The sequence below is a fragment of the Benincasa hispida genome, chromosome 11, assembly GCF_027475165.1.
Source record: "Benincasa hispida cultivar pf3 chromosome 11, pf3_genome.v1.1, whole genome shotgun sequence".
Classification (NCBI taxonomy): Eukaryota; Viridiplantae; Streptophyta; class Magnoliopsida; order Cucurbitales; family Cucurbitaceae; genus Benincasa; species Benincasa hispida.
In genome coordinates, this window is record NC_143488.1 from 72,702,546 (window position 1) to 72,718,676 (window position 16,131).

At 36.4% G+C, this 16,131-nt stretch overlaps 1 protein-coding gene across 1 annotated transcript; it reads left to right on the top strand.

Annotated features, from left to right (window-relative positions):
• Positions 1–14,748: 14,748 nt before the first annotated feature.
• Positions 14,749–15,869, top strand: LOC120091450 (uncharacterized). The gene has a single exon (XM_039049483.2). The coding sequence runs from the start codon at positions 14,980–14,982 to the stop codon at positions 15,532–15,534; it is 555 nt and encodes a 184-aa protein (XP_038905411.1). The 5' UTR covers positions 14,749–14,979; the 3' UTR covers positions 15,535–15,869.
• The last annotated feature ends 262 nt before the right edge of the window (positions 15,870–16,131 follow it).

A 16,131-nucleotide genomic window follows, 5' to 3' on the forward strand; every position in this document is an offset into this window, starting at 1 on the left:
GTTCAAGCCCCGAAATCAGCCTTTAAGGGAGCTATCTATTTACTTACCCCTGCCTTGGGGAATGAATGAATTCCATCTTGTGTAGTTGAGTTCCTAGCTCCCAAATCAGACGAATCCCCAAAATGGTAGGTTTGAATCGGCGAACTGGCCATTCGCACCCATAGAAATCAAAGAACCGCCCTCAATGGCAGAAGTTCCCAACTCACTCAAGATTGAGGTCATGTTACTTATGGTCATCCTAGTGAAGTGAAGTCTCTGTCATGAACGGTGTTATATAACGAGACGTTAACACTTCCTGGTCAAGTCTTATACAAAGTCTTTGTATAGGACGCCCCCGCTCGCATGTCCCCAACATGAATGATCAGGATCAGACCATCTATGACAAGTCACAACACTTGTGACCATTCTACAAAGTGAGCCGCTCCGTAGCGTTACCAGGATAAGTTCCCTCCTGTATCTATATACTACATACCATTTTGGTTATCACTCAAAACATGACCCACTTGTATGTCACCACATAAATGCTTGATTCACATACAGACAACCAGGAATTTTATGTTTATTGGTTTGTGGTAAAGCAAATAAAACAAGAAACTAAGCAAAAATACAAGATGTGAAGTAAATATCATATATTAACAACACAAGCGTTCGTACAAACTGTTTACAAACTACAGGACATGAGACTTTAGGGCATCAACCCCAATAATCTCCCATTTGTCTTAAAGTGAAGTGAGGTGTACAAATAACTAATACAAAACAATAAAATAGGGCATAAAATCCCAGTACAAGAAAATTTCCCACTTGCCCTAGTCCAGCCGCGGGCAATCCTATAGACCCATGCTCCATAGGTGACCCTCAAACACTGTAGCCTTGAGAGCCTTCGTAAACGGGTCAGCAACATTAAAATGGCCTGGGTTAGACTGATCCGTCTCAACTCCTAAACCTCTTGAGGTGTCTTAGGACTCCATGCCTGAACAGCAGTAGGCCCCTCCTAGAGTCCTGCATCGAGTACTTGAGCAACATCTTGTCAATGTACGATGTAGTGGTCGGTTTTTTAGTTTAGAGATACAGCTTTAATATTTAAACGTGATTTAAATATCAAGAATATGAATACGTTCATATTCGGAAGCTCGAAAATAATGGAAATGGTCAAAGATGTAAAAAGTCAAAGAGTTGACCTTTGACTTTGAAAAGTCAAGCTTTGACCGACCATATATTCAAATGTGATTTGAATATTGAGAAAATGAATGTGGATTCATGCTCGGGAGGTCAAAATTAGTTAACACAGAAAAAATCATAAAAAGTCAAAATGTTGACTTTTTGATCAAAGTTTGACTTCGACCAAATGACTATTTTACCCTTTGGCTAAAGTTAGTGGGAAAATCCAAACTTTTGTTGGATAATTCCACTAACAAAATAGTGGGCTAGGTGTTGGCTTATAGTAGAGACATTAAGCCCACTTTGATAGTGGATTCTAGGTGTTGGGATTTTATGAAGTTATTTCATGCAATTTTGCATGACTCTTTTCTATAAATATGGGCTTATGATTTTGGATTAAGAACTTTTGGACTTTTTGCCAAAATAGTTTTCTAAATTTGGGCTAAAAAAAACTCAAACCCAACCCAAAATCCCTTCTTCTATTTCCATCTCTTTCTTTCTCTCTCTCGGGTTCTTCATCCATCGGGTCCCACAACCCGGTTCTGAGTCCAAAGGATAGTATGTCAGCTCTAGTGGTTGTCTGGTTCGTGTTCGAGTGGAGATAGACGAGTTTCGGGAGCTACAAAAGTAATATTTCAAAATAACCCTAATCAGTTTATTTAGGGTTGCATCTTTTATTTGTGTAATTAGAGTAAAATCGATTCTCTTTTCTGCTGTGCATGCCTATTTTTCCATCAGTGGTATCAGAGCATATTTTAATTTTACTCAATTGCATGTGGTGGGTATCAATTTATTAGATAAAATTGAGATTGGAAACTAAAATGGTTTTTAGGTTTTGGCAATTAAATTAAGTTTTTTTTTTTGTTGTATTAATTTGTAATTACTCACATGTTTATAAGCATTAATGTGTGAAAAAGGGTCTATAAATTTGCTAGAGTCATTAGAGTTGAAATTATGATGTAATTGCTCGGTTTTGAGAAAGAGGACAGCTTCAAAATGAAGAAAAAATAAAAGCTCACAGACCTGGTTTTGCTCCCAGACTCGGCCCGAGAGAATGCTCTGACCCAGATTGCTCGCACGTGCACCTAGCTTGCACGCTGCCTCGCCCGGATCCAACTAGTGCGACCCACGCGCCGACCCGGTTACCGCTCGTCCGCTCTGTCTCCGTCGACCCACCCCGCGTCCGCTTCCGTTGACTGCGCCAGCACCCGTTGACCGGACGGTCTGGACCAGTCCGTTTTACCTGGTTGAGCCGGTTTGACTGGTTCAACCTGGTTTTTGGAGTTTTTTAGGCCGGTTTGGGTGTTTGAAGCTGATTCAAGAGCGGTTTTTTGTACTACACCAAATTATTATTGTAATAATTTAGTTGTTAGCTTAATTTAAGAGCCAAAACCAATCCATTTTAGGGTGTTTAATTAATTATTCATGTTGATGTATGTTTTAATTAAAATTTGAATTTTGTTGTGCACATAGTCTACCATATAGATTTAAAATCCCACCATAGGTAAACATGTACATGCATTTAATATATGTTATAATTGTTATAATGTATATAGTATGTATGTTAAGTTTTTTTTAATATAAAGTGTTATATTAAATCCTGATCATTAAGTATGAATGTATGTTATAGATGTATGATTCTAGGTTTATAATGGTTATAATTTTATTTTATAATTGTTATAAAATAACCTAGACTTTAAAATCTATAACAAAGGTAAAAGTTGCATGCTCACCTAGGATTAAATTGGTGCAATTTCAATCGGCTTTTCTAAAGAGTTAGAATAGGTCGATTACTTATTAAACGAAGAGTTATTTACTTACCTGGGGAGATCTTGTCTAAGGTTGGGGGTTCTTAAGATGACGGTTTACGGAACACCTCCTACTTGGAGATCAAACTGGCGTCTAAGTCAAATAACCCTAGTTTTAATAAGCATGCGTGAGAGATGTGAGGTAATAAAATTTGTTTATCACCTAGACATCATAGGTTAAAATCTAGTATAAGAGTTATACATGGATCTATCACCTAGGCTTAGGATATATTTAATTTAGCCGAAATATATCTCTAAGTATGTTTTTTTATACCCTAAACCGTTATAGAACACTTTAGCTAGAGAGAAGTAGCGTACTTTTAGCTCTAGCGTTCCTAAGAGTTCACATCGTGAGGTCCATGTAGGGCTTTGGGTCGTGCTTAGGAGCGGACTCCCTTCGCAGAGTGTTTGCATCGAATAATATCAAGGTGAATAGGGGAAGTAGTTCATAGTAAGTGGGTGAGGGGTATGTAACAACATATCCCACGGTCTCTTCCATTAGGTCGCACCGTGAGATTCCTATAATGTGTCTGCATATCTTCCTTGGAGCGACCTTTCCCTTCGGAGGGTTGTATTATAGGATTCAGAACACCGCGAACTCCAAATCTGGATAGGCTCTCTTAGATCAATTTTCATATTGACTTTCCACTTTCGGGAGCATGTTGATTTTGGTTTCTGAAATCCAAAAATGGAAGGTTACACTTACAAGAATTACTAAGATGTTAGTATATTCTCGACCAAAGTAGCGATAACTAAAGTGCTATAGAAATAAAGAGTTATTTTGGGGTTAGCATCTAGTCAAGATTGTCTTGGTTCAAAAGAGGAATAATCGACTGCCCTTCGGTGGAGATTACTCTAAACTTTTGAAATATCGTTGCAAAATATAATAATGATGGGTACATTATTAATTTTTTTTGCTAACTTGATTGGATTTAAAAGATTAATGTTTTTTTTTACTAAAAATGATATGTTTATCTTTTCAACATGAATAACTCGATAATTCAACTCTTAGCTTTCGAGAAACTTAACGGCGATAATTATTCGGCATGAAAATAAAATCTAAACATAATACTGGTAGTTGATGATTTTAGATTTGTCTTAACTGAGAAATGTCCTCAAGCCCCAGCCTCAAATGCTAACCGAACTGTTCGGGAAGCATACGATCGATGGGTCAAAGCCAATGAAAAGGCCCGTGTTTACATTCTTGCTAGCATGTCTGATGTTTTGGCCAAGAAACATGAATCCTTAGCTATGGCTAAAGAGATAATAGATTCATTAAGAGAAATGTTTGGGCAACCATCATGGTCCCTTAGACAAGAGGCAATTAAGCACATTTACACGAAGCGGATGAAGGAGGGGACCTCTGTTAGAGAACATGTCCTGGACATGATGATGTACTTCAATATCGCTGAAGTAAATGACGGACCCATTGATGAGGCTAACCAGGTTAGCTTTATCTTACAATCTCTTCTGAAAAGTTTTATACCTTTCGAGACAAATGCGTCTTTAAATAAGATAGAATTTAACCTCACTACCCTTCTTAACGAGCTCCAACGATTCCAAAACCTTACTTTAGGTAAGGGGAAGGAAGTGGAAGCAAATGTTGCTACCACTAAGAAAAAATTTATAAGAGGATCGTCCTCTAAAAATAAAGCTGGACCCTCTAAAGCTCAAATGAAAAAGGAAGGAAAAGGGCAGGCACCTAAGATTAAAAAGGGAAAGAATGATACAGATAAAGGAAAATGTTTCCACTGTAACTAAAACGGGCATTGGAAGAGAAATTGCCCAAAGTACCTTGCAGAGAAGAAAGCTGAGAAAACGGCACAAGGTAAATATGATTTACTGGTTGTTGAAACATGTTTAGTGGAATATGATACTTCAACCTGGATACTAGATTCAGAAGCCACTAATCATATTTGTTTCTCGTTTCAGGAAACTAGTTCTTGGAAAAAGCTTGAAGAAGGTGAGATAATCCTCAAAGTTGGAACATGAAAGGTTGTCTCAGCTGAAGCAGTGGGAGATCTGAAGTTGTTTTTTGAAGATAGATATCTAGTGAAAATATTTTGTATGCACCTCTTATGAAAAGGAATTTGATATCTATCGCTTGTATTATAGAACAATTATATACAATATCTTTTAATATAAATGAAGCATTCATTTTTTTTTTATAAAGTATTCAAATTTTTTCTGCTACACTTGAAGACAACTTATATAAGTTAAGACCAACTAGAGCAAATTTTGTTTTAAATACTGAAATGTTTAGAACAATAGAAACTCAGAATAAAAACAAAAGGTTTCCTCCAACACCTATCTATGGCACCTAAGACTTGGTCACATAAATCTTAATAGGATTGGGAGATTGGTCAAGAGTAGAGTTTTAAGTCAGTTAGAAGATAACTCTTTACCTCCATGTGAATCCTGTCTTGAAGGAAAGATGACCAAGAGATCTTTTACTGGAAAAGGTCTCAGAGCCAAAGTACCCTTTGAGCTCGTACATTTGGACCTTTGTGGACCAATGAATGTCAAGGCTCGAGGTGGGTATGAATATTTCATCAGTTTTATTGATGATTGTTCAAGGTATGGTCATGTTTACTTGCTTCATCACAAGTATGATTCTCTTGAAAAGTTCAAAGAATATAAAGCTGAAGTTGAGAATGAATTAGGTAAAACAATAAAGACACTTCGATCAGATCGAGGTGGAGAGTATATGGACATACGATTCCAAGACTATTTGATAGAAAATGGGATCCAATCACAAATCTCTGCACCTAGTACGCCTCAGCAGAATGGTGTATCAGAAAGAAGAAACTGAACATTATTAGATATGGTTCGCTCTATGATGAGCTATGCTCAATTGCCTGATTCCTTTTGGGGATATGCACTTGAATCAGTTGTCCATATTTTGATCAATGTTCCCTCTAAAAGTTTTTAAAAAACATGAGCTATGGAAATGGCATAAAAGTAGTTTACATCACTTTAGAATTTGGGGTTGCCTAGCACATGTGTTGGTACAAAATCCCAAGAAATTGGAACATCATTCAAAGTTATGTCTATTTGTAGGTTATCCAAAGGAAACAAGGGGTGGTCTGTTTTATCATCCTTAAGAAAACAAGGTATTTGTATCAACAAATGCCACATTCCTAGAGGAAGACCACATTAGAAATCATCAACCAAACAGTAAAATAGTGTTGAAAAAAATTTCAAAAGATGCCACAGATAGAGCTAGTTCATCTACTAAAGTAATAGATAAAACTAGTACATCTGGTCAGTCACATCATTCTCAAGAGTTGAGAATGCTTCGATGTAGTGGAAGGGTTGTTCATCTACCTTATCGTTACTTAGGTTTAACAGAAACACAAGTCGTCATACCTGATGACGGCATAGAGGATCCATTGACCTATAAACATGCAATGAAAGATGTGGACTGTGATCAGTAGGTCAAAGCCATGGACCTCGAAATGGAGTCTATGTACTTCAATTCTATCTGGAAACTTGTAGATCAACCAAATGATGTAAAACCAACTGGTTGTAAGTGGATCTACAAGAGAAAACGAGACCAAGCTGGTAAAGTATAGACTTTTAAGGCTTGACTTGTGGCAAAGGGTTATACCCAGAGAGAGAAAGTGGACTATGAAGAAACTTTCTCTCTTGTTTTCATGCTTAAGTTGATTAGAATACTCTTATCCATTGCCACCTTTTATGACTATGAAATTTGGCAAATGGATGTCAAGACAACCTTTCTAAATGGCGATCTTGAAGAGAGTATCTATATGGCTCAAGTAGAGAGGTTTATTGCACAGGATTAAGAACAAAAGGTTTGTATGCTTAAAAAATCCATTTATGGGTTGAAACAAGCTTCTAGATCCTGGAATATAAGGTTTGATACTGCAATCAAATCTTATGGTTTTGAATAGAATGTTGACGAGCCTTGTGTTACAAGAAGATCGTCAATTCTACTATAGCGTTCTTAGTTTTATATGTCGATGATATTCTACTCATTGGGAATGATGTAGGATATCTTATTGGCGTCAAACAATGGCTAGATACACAATTCCAAATGAAAGATTTAGGAAATGCGCAGTATATTCTTGGGATCCAAATTGTTCGGAATCGCAAGAATAGAACACTAGCCATGTCTCAAGCATCTTATATAAACAAAATGTTGTCTAGATATAAAATGCAGAATTCCAAAAATGGTCTATTTCTTTTCAGACATGGAATTCATCTGTCAAAAGAACAATGTCCTAAGACACCTCAAGAAGTTGAGGATATAAGAAATATTCCCTATGCCTCTGCAGTTAGAAGCCTGATGTATGCAATGTTATGTATTAGACCTAACATATGCTACTCAGTAGGGATCGTTTGTAGATACCAGTCTAATCCAGAACGTGATCATTGGACTGCCGTTAAGAACATCTTAAAGTATCTCAGGAAAACTAAGGACTACATGCTTGTGTATAGTGCTAGGGATCTGATCCTTACTGGATACACTGACTTTGATTTCCAACCTGATAAAGATGCTAGAAAGTCTACATCTGGATTAGTGTTCACTCTTAACGGAGGAGTAGTAGTGTGGATAAGCATAAAACAGACCTGTATAGCTGACTCCACAATGGAAGCTGAATACGTAGCTGCTTGTGAAGCAGTAAAAGAAGTAGTATGGCTGAAGAAATTCTTGACAGATTTGGAAGTTGTGCCAAATTTGCGTCTACCCATCACCTTGTATTGTGACAACAGTAGTGCAGTTACAAATTCAAAAGAACCTCGAAGCCATAAACAGGGAAAGCACATCGAACGCAAGTACCACCTTATCCGGAAAATCGTACACCGTGGTGATGTTGTAGTGACCCAGATACCTTCTGAGCAAAACATTGCTAATCTTTTTACAAAAATCCTCACGGCTAAAGTTTTTTAGGGTCACCTACAGAGTTTAGGTCTACAGTGTTTGTAAACTAGGACAAGTGGGAGAACTTTTGGGTATATGCCCTAGTTTATTGTATTCATATGTTTATTGGACTCATATGTAATATTAATTTCTCACAGTTAAATTCAGCATCGTTTGATCCTACTAGGAGTTTTAGTCCAAGTGGGAGTTTGTTGGATTTTATGTCCTAAAACTCGTAGTTTGTAATATCATATTCTTGTTCAATAAAGCTGATATTGAAAATCTTTAGTAAATTTAAATTCTATATTCATGAATCCAATAAACTGAGGTTCCGAGGCTATTAAGTTTAGTTTGAAATTTATGTGGTGACACAAATGTGGATCAAGTTCAAATATATCTAGCCAAAATGGTCTATAGTATATGATTAAGGTTGGATGCCTTATTCTGAGGACACTATGGATGCGGCCCATTTTTGTAGTTAGTACAAACGATTGATCCTAAACCGTTCATGTGGAGACATGAACATGAGGGCATCCTATGTAAAGAGTTTACATAAGACTGAACCATGAAATAGTCACTTTTTACGTTCTAAATACCGTTTAATGTATAAAACTGACTATTTCGTTAATTGATGACCTAGGTAACTTAATCTTAATCCTGAGTTAACTATGAACTCCTGTTCACTCGGAATTATCCTTAGATCTACATAGGTGAGGGCAACTCATTATCGCTGGCCCAATAAGCCTCCCATTTTAGGGGTAAGTTCAGGTGAATAGTTGGGAACATAGGGTACAAGACAGAATTCACTCTTACCTATTATAGGGATAGTAGATAGGTTGTTCCCTTTAGTATTGAATCCAGGTCTTGAACAAAGGGCCCCACCCTCTCATTGGCCCGAGAGAGGTTCGGTTTATAGGTTAGACATTAAACCAATTGTTCATTAGAAGATCAGTGGAACTTAAGGAATAAGATGTAGTCTTGTGGGTAAAACGGTTTTTATGACCCAGTTGAGATTACGAATAACCTGTGAAGAATTAGCTTACTAATCATGGTTATATCACATGGACAGAAATATATCTATAGTGAGGGGAGTGCAACTAGGGGACTATAGTGGAATGACCCGTGAGTTAACGAATGTTGATTAACTCTATCTAAAGAGTTTAACCAGCTAATCTCAGATCGTTAGAGCCCATGATCTATAGGTCCATTAGGTTCTCCTACTAGCTCATATGGAATAAACTTAGAACAGTATGATAGAATAATTCGAATTGTTCGAATTAGGTGAAAGAGAGAGAAATCGACAAGTATATGTGATATAGTGGTCGGTGTTTTAGTTTAGAGATACAGCTTTAATATTTAAATGTGATTTAAATATCAAGAATTTGAATACGTTCATATTTGGAAGCTCGGAAATAATGGAAATGGTCAAAGATGTAAAAAGTCAAAGAGTTGACTTTTGACTTTGAAAAGTCAAAATTTGACCGACCTTATATTCAAATATTATTTGAATTTCGAGAAAATGAATGCGGATTCATGCTCGGGAGATCAAAATTAGTCAACACGGAAAAAATCATAAAAAGTCAAAATGTTGACTTTTTGGTCAAAGTTTGACTTTGACTAAATGACTATTTTGCCCTTTGACTAAAGTTAGTGGGAAAATCTAAACTTTTGTTGGATAATTCCACTAACAAAATAGTGGGCTAGGTATTGGCTTCTAGTTGAGACATTAAGCCCACTTAGATAGTGGATTCTAGGTGTTGGGATTTTATGAAATTATTTCATGCAATTTTGCATGGCCCTTTTCTATAAATATGGCTTTGTGATTTTGGATTAAAAACTTTTGGACTTTTTGTCAAAATAGTTTTCTAAACTTGGGCTAAAAAAAACTCAAACCCAACTTAAAATCCCTTCTTCTATTTCCATCTCTTTCTTTCTCTCTCTCGGGTTCTTCATCCATCGGGTCCCACAACCCGTTTCGGAGTCCAAAGGATAGTATGTCAGCTCTAGTGGTTTTTCGGTTCGTGTTCGAGCGGAGATAGACGAGTTTCGGGAGCTCCAAAAGTAATATTTCAAAATAACCCTAATTAGTTTATTTAGGGTTGCATGTTTTATTTGTGCAATTAGAGTAAAAGCGATTTTCTTTTCCGCTGCGCATGCCTATTTTTCCATCGCAAGGTTCATCAACGTTTTGGTCAAAGTCATACAATTTGATCGCATTATCAAACCGTATGTTCCAAGATCGAGATGCATGTTTCAGTCCATAAATGGACCAATTCAGTTGGCTGATCTACAAGATCCCATACTGAGTTGAAGTACAGGGATTTCATCTCGAGATCCATGGCCTTGACCCATTCAACCTGGTCAACATCTTCATTTCCTTCTTATAAGACAACGGATCCTTAACATCGCCATCTACTACCATAGCAAGGATTTCCATGAAACCCAGATAGCGAACGGGTGGGTTCACAACCCTCCCACTACGTCGAGGTTCCCTCAACTCTTGAGGTGGAACTAACCTACTGGATTTCATCCCATCAACAACTCTTGCTGATGTAGCAGGCTCTTCAACAACTCTTGTTGAAGTTTTAGTAGTTTCATTGGAAAGCTCACGCAACACGACTTTGCTTTGTGGATTGTATTCCCTTTTATGATCCTTCTTCAGGAAAGTAGTGTTTGTTGAATCAAACACCATATTTTCTATCAGATTATAAAAATAACCCCCTCGTATACCTATGGGGTAGCCTACAAAGAGGCATAACCTCGACCGTGGTTCAAACTTCTTGGGATTAGCCTCAAGCACATGTGCAAGGGAACCCCAAATGTAGAAGTGATGTAAACTAGCTTTACGCCCGTTCCTCAACTTTAGAGGTGTTCTTGCAACACTCTAGAGGGAACACAGTTGAATATATATACCGCAGTCTCCACTGCCAAATCCCAAAACGAGTCTGGTAAGTAAGCGTAACTCATCATCGAGCGAACCATGTCTAACAAGGTCTTATTTCTCCTATCCACTACACCATTTTGCTGAGGTTTACCCGGCGCTGAGAGTTGGGAAACGATTCCATGTTCTATCAAATAGTCTTAGAATGCCGAGTCCAAAAACTCTCCACCTCGATCCGATCGAAGTATTTTAATCCGTCTATCTAATGTGTTTTCAACTTCAGCTTTGAACTTTTTGAACTTTTCAAAGGATTCAGACTTCCGTTGCATAAGATAAACATGCACGTACCTGGAGTAATCATCAGTAAAACTAATAAAATACTCATAGCCACCTTAGGATCGTACATTCATAGGACCACAAAGGTCAGAATGTACTACCTCAAGAGGCTCCTTTGGCTCTATAACCTTTTCCAGTAAAAGGTCGTTTAGTCATCTTACCTTCAAGGCAAGATTTGCACACTGGTAAAAAAATTTCTTCTAACTCACTTAGAAGTCCATTCTTCACCAATCTCTCAATCCTATTGAGATTTATTTGCCCTAAACGTAGATACCAAAGTTGGACATTTTCTTTTAAAGAAATTCGTCGACGTTTTGATTGAGTTACGACAGTTCTAAACAATTCAGTATTATGGAGGGAATTAATAGCTAACGGCCTTAACACATATAAATTTGATTCCAGATTTACTGTGCAAATAAAAACACAATCTTTATGAATAAATACTTTATCCACATTAAACGAGATAATATATTTACATTGCAATAAACACTTTATAGAAATGAGGTTCTTCTTTAGTTCGGGAACTATATATACATCATTTACGATAAGAAACCTATTATATAAAGCTAACTGGAGTCCTCCCACTGCCACAGCTGAGACGACGTGCTCGGTGCCTAATTGCATCGTCATCTTACCAGCCTCTAGCTATCGCCAAGATCTAATCCCCTGAAAAGAAGAACAAACATGGTTAGTGGTGCCTAAATCAATTATCCAGGCAATCATTATTTTCCACTAAACAAGTTTCAAGCACAAGTAAATCACATTTACTTTTAATCAACTTGGCCTTAACCTTGGCTGCTTTCTTCTCTTTCAGATACCAAGGACAGTTCCTCTTCCAGTGTCCATCTTGGTTGCAATGGAAACATTTTCTCTTAGCAACTTATGGACGCCTACTTGGGGCGACAGGCGGTGGGTTAGTAGGTGCCTTCCCTTTTCCCTTACCACCCTTCTTTTTCTTCCCCTTTGCAGAGTTAGATTTAGAAGGTGCAGACTTCGTTCCTTAGGTCGAACCTCGATGGAACGTCCTAGAGGATGAAGTAACATTTGCCTCACCCTTCTGCTTCTCCTTACTTTTCAGTAAAGATTGATATGTCTGCAACTCATTGAGGAGAGTTGTAAGGATATATTTCACTTTATTAAGAATCACATTACTAACAAAGTGCAGGAAGCTCTCTGACAAAGAATGCAGGATTATGTTAACCTGGCTGCCCTCATCGATGGTAGACCCATTCAACTCCGCCGCATTAAAGTGGGCCATCATGTTTAGCACATGTTCACGAACAGAGGTGCCTTCTTCCATTTTGGAGTTGAATATGTATTTAAAAGTTTCATGCATAAGCTGTTCAGACGATTGTCTAAACATCCCCTGTAGGGACTTTATGATCTCATGCGCTAAGACCATAGGCTCATGTTTCTTGGCCAAGACTTCAAAAAGACTTGCCAAAATATAGGCTCGGGCTTGATTGATTAGAAAACAATGCATTGTCAATTGTAAATTTTATTCCTCTAGGCAAAATAATATTTTCTTTTCTAAACCCTTCAATTAGGTTTGCAGAACCTGATGTTGTATTGACTTTTGTTTCCAGCATTGTCAGTTTGAAAAAAGATTTTCTATTTGTAAGTATTGTATATATAGTTGCACTGTCTGTCAAACATAGATCTTCTTTACTCATTTTTTAGTCAACCAACATATGAAAATGATCCAGGTTTCTTCATTAAAAGAAAATAATTACAATAAGAAAAACAACACTTGGAATATATAAAGGTTAACATTTACTAAGAGAAGAAAAAAAATGGAGATGAATAAATAAAAACAACATTAGCTCTAGATATTTTCAAAGTCAAAGGAAACACTTGACGTTTCATCAATTCTGTTGATTTTCTCTTCAGGAGATTTAAAGAAGTTCGCCACATTCAAATTTGTCTTATGGGATGGATCAAATATGTCATTATCCTATTATGCAAAATTTTCTTCCACATTTTTCTATCCTTCAAGGATGCTTGATGGAGATCAATTAAGTGTTTTGACGTACAACAAATACGTGACCAATGGCCAGTCATTCCGCATCGGAAGCATTTATTTTCAACACTTTTTGAACTCTTATCTTGTAGAATTTTTTCTTTGTGATCATCATGTTGTGTGATTATTTTGAAATTTGAATGATTAGAACGATCACCACAAAAATAATAATTATTTCTTCCTCTGACACGGTCACAACCTCGACCACGATTATTATTAAAATTATCAGCTTTCACTTCAAAGAATGGTGTTGTCCCAGTTGGTCAAGATTCATGATTTTTCATTAATAACTTATTATTTTGTTTGGCCACGAAAAGACAAGAAATTAGTTCATAATATTGTTTAAAACCTTTCTCTTGGTATTGCTATTGCAGGAGCATGACCAAAATGTAGAAAAATGTCTCTAACATATTGATATAAGATTTTGGAACCTTAAGTGCATCAATTTACGACGAGTTTTTGGAAGATTTTTTTCTTCCTTTCTAGTGATTACATTTTTATGACATCTAGGTATATTTTAGCATTAAGCACTAATGAAAAATAATTATTACCATTAATATTAAATGCTACAAATTCTAATTTTGTAATATTTTTTTTATAGTAACACTATTATTAAATATTATATTTATATTAGGAATTTAATATATATTAACTATTTAAAACAACATTTAATTTATTAATTATAACAAAGAGAAGAAAAAAAACTAACATACCTTTATGACCTACCTTTAGTAGGAGAAATGAAAGGAGCCCGTGCTGATAATGTGTTATGAACTTGAGGAGCACAACAAGAATACAGATACTAATAAAATATAATATTAAAATAAATATAATATAAATAAACAAAATAAAGTAAAATAGCAAAATATAAAATAATAAAATTGTCTAAATTCCCCACTTTCTCCAATTTTCATAGATTTTACCCACCAAATGTCACTATTTAAGACAATTTAACAAATAGTAGATGGATTTTAGGGACACTAATAATGTGTAATGTTGAGACACATAGATAACAGTTTAAGGAATAAAGGCATGACACATAATCAATGAACACTAAGCATGAACATCTAATGAGTATCTATTATTACAATATTTATAATAAAAAAAACAATGAATCGAAGAGAGAAAAGGGAAAAATGGCAAAATTTGCTTGAAATGAGGCAACCCACACCCTCTCAAATAATAAGTTTCAAAACACTAATGATGACTTTAAGCAAATGTATAGTAATAATAAGTTTATGAAAATACAATATTAAATTTTTTAAAAAATTATATCAAATTGTCGAATCATATTTGACACAACAAATTCTTCTTGTATTTTTCTTTAAAATATCAAAATATTGTGCATATTATTCTATAAACCATCACTTCTCACCTAGAAAACGAATAGATTATAAAGAATAACAAACTTATATAGTTCATACATGACAAAATAAAAATTGAACCTCAATAAAGAGAAATATATATATATATATATATATATATGATGCTAAAGGTCTCAAATTAATTTATGAAAACATGAACCAGATTTTCTTTATATAGAAAAGAAAAATTAAATGGGTAATTATCATGTGTGATTTATTCCTTAAAAGGAAATTTGTAGAATGGATAAAATAAAATGGAAGCTCTCGTGTTCCTTTCCAACGTCTTCTTACCTGTCCTGAAACAGCCATCTTTTCATTAATTTATAACCCGCTCAACTACTTCAAAATTTAAACCCCACACTCCCCAAGTCCACGTCATCATTAATTCCTTCTTTTCTTTTTCTTTTTCTTAAACCAATTCCCGACAAAATTACAAAAAATAAAAAATAATTAAAAAAACAAGTACTCCATTACCAAATATCCCCCTTCCCTTTCCTACTTCGCTTCTTCAGCCGTAATTCTAAGACATGGACGGCGGCCTGAACAAGTTCGCCACCGCGATCATCGCCGTCTTCGTACTCACTTTCCTACTACTCGTCGCTCAGATCCTCTACTTTCTCTCTCGCCGGCGCGACCAACGCGGCGGTGAACCAAATGAAAAATGCTTCTATATTTTCTGCTGGCCGAGGAACCAATCGCGGATCGAACCTAAAGAAGTCGTGTCTATTTCAAAAATGAATGGTGATTGCGAAGGGGCGGTGGTGGTGGTGGAGATGGCGGCGGTGGACAACGAGTTGGAGAAGTGGCAAGAACTGTGCGGACCTTCGAGAACGCTTTTCACTATCAAGGAAGAAGAAGAAGAAAGAGAAGGAATAATCGAATGTTTCGGGTACGATCCTATTCCTAAACTCAAAATGGATGAAGATACGACGCCGTTTCATACCCCCTGTGCTTCTCCTCCCTACTTCACCCCCTCCTCCTCGCCTACTCGTGACTCCCACGATTTTCCGGCTGATAGAGGTTGTTCCGAGGACAATTCTACGACGCCGTTTTCCACTATTCAAATTACTACCACTCACTGATTAGATTACGCACTCTGACTCTCGTCGACGACATGTCGGTCCACAAAGTTGCATTTTGCATGACTGGACGTCAGCTTTTTTCTGTTTTAAATAGGAAAAAGTAGGGCCCACATGAACCGACGGATTCGACACCTCTGGTTTTACCGTTTTATCTTTTACTTTTTGCTGTTTTCGTGTAATAATCCAGTGCGGGGAGGTGTAGGTGAACATATTGAAGCTTTTTCCTTTGCCAGCGTGGCGGTTAACTGCCAAAATGCCTGTTCGTGGGCCCTGTTAATATTTCGGCCCAAGCCTGGGTCCATATATGAAGGTTTGATAGTTCGTTTTCTATTTAATATTGTTGATTTTGATCGTCTTATTCCTAGAATATAACTTTTTCTTTTTATATCAATGATTTCACTTTTATGTTAAACAATGATTTACCCTCATGCTGGATTAATAAAAATATCTTAATTTACTAATTTCACGTTTATGTCTTGAGCTGAAGTTTTAGTTTTGTTTCTAAAGTCAAGAGCTTCCATTAGGCTTTCGTGGATTTTAAGATCTTCGGTTTGAATTATGTGGTTTGTCAATCTAACAAAATGTTTATGTCATCAC

Excerpts from the sequence above, each read along its gene's own strand:
- LOC120091450 (XM_039049483.2), top strand. The coding sequence starts at position 14,980 with ATGGACGGCGGCCTGAACAAGTTCGCCACCGCGATCATCGCCGTCTTC.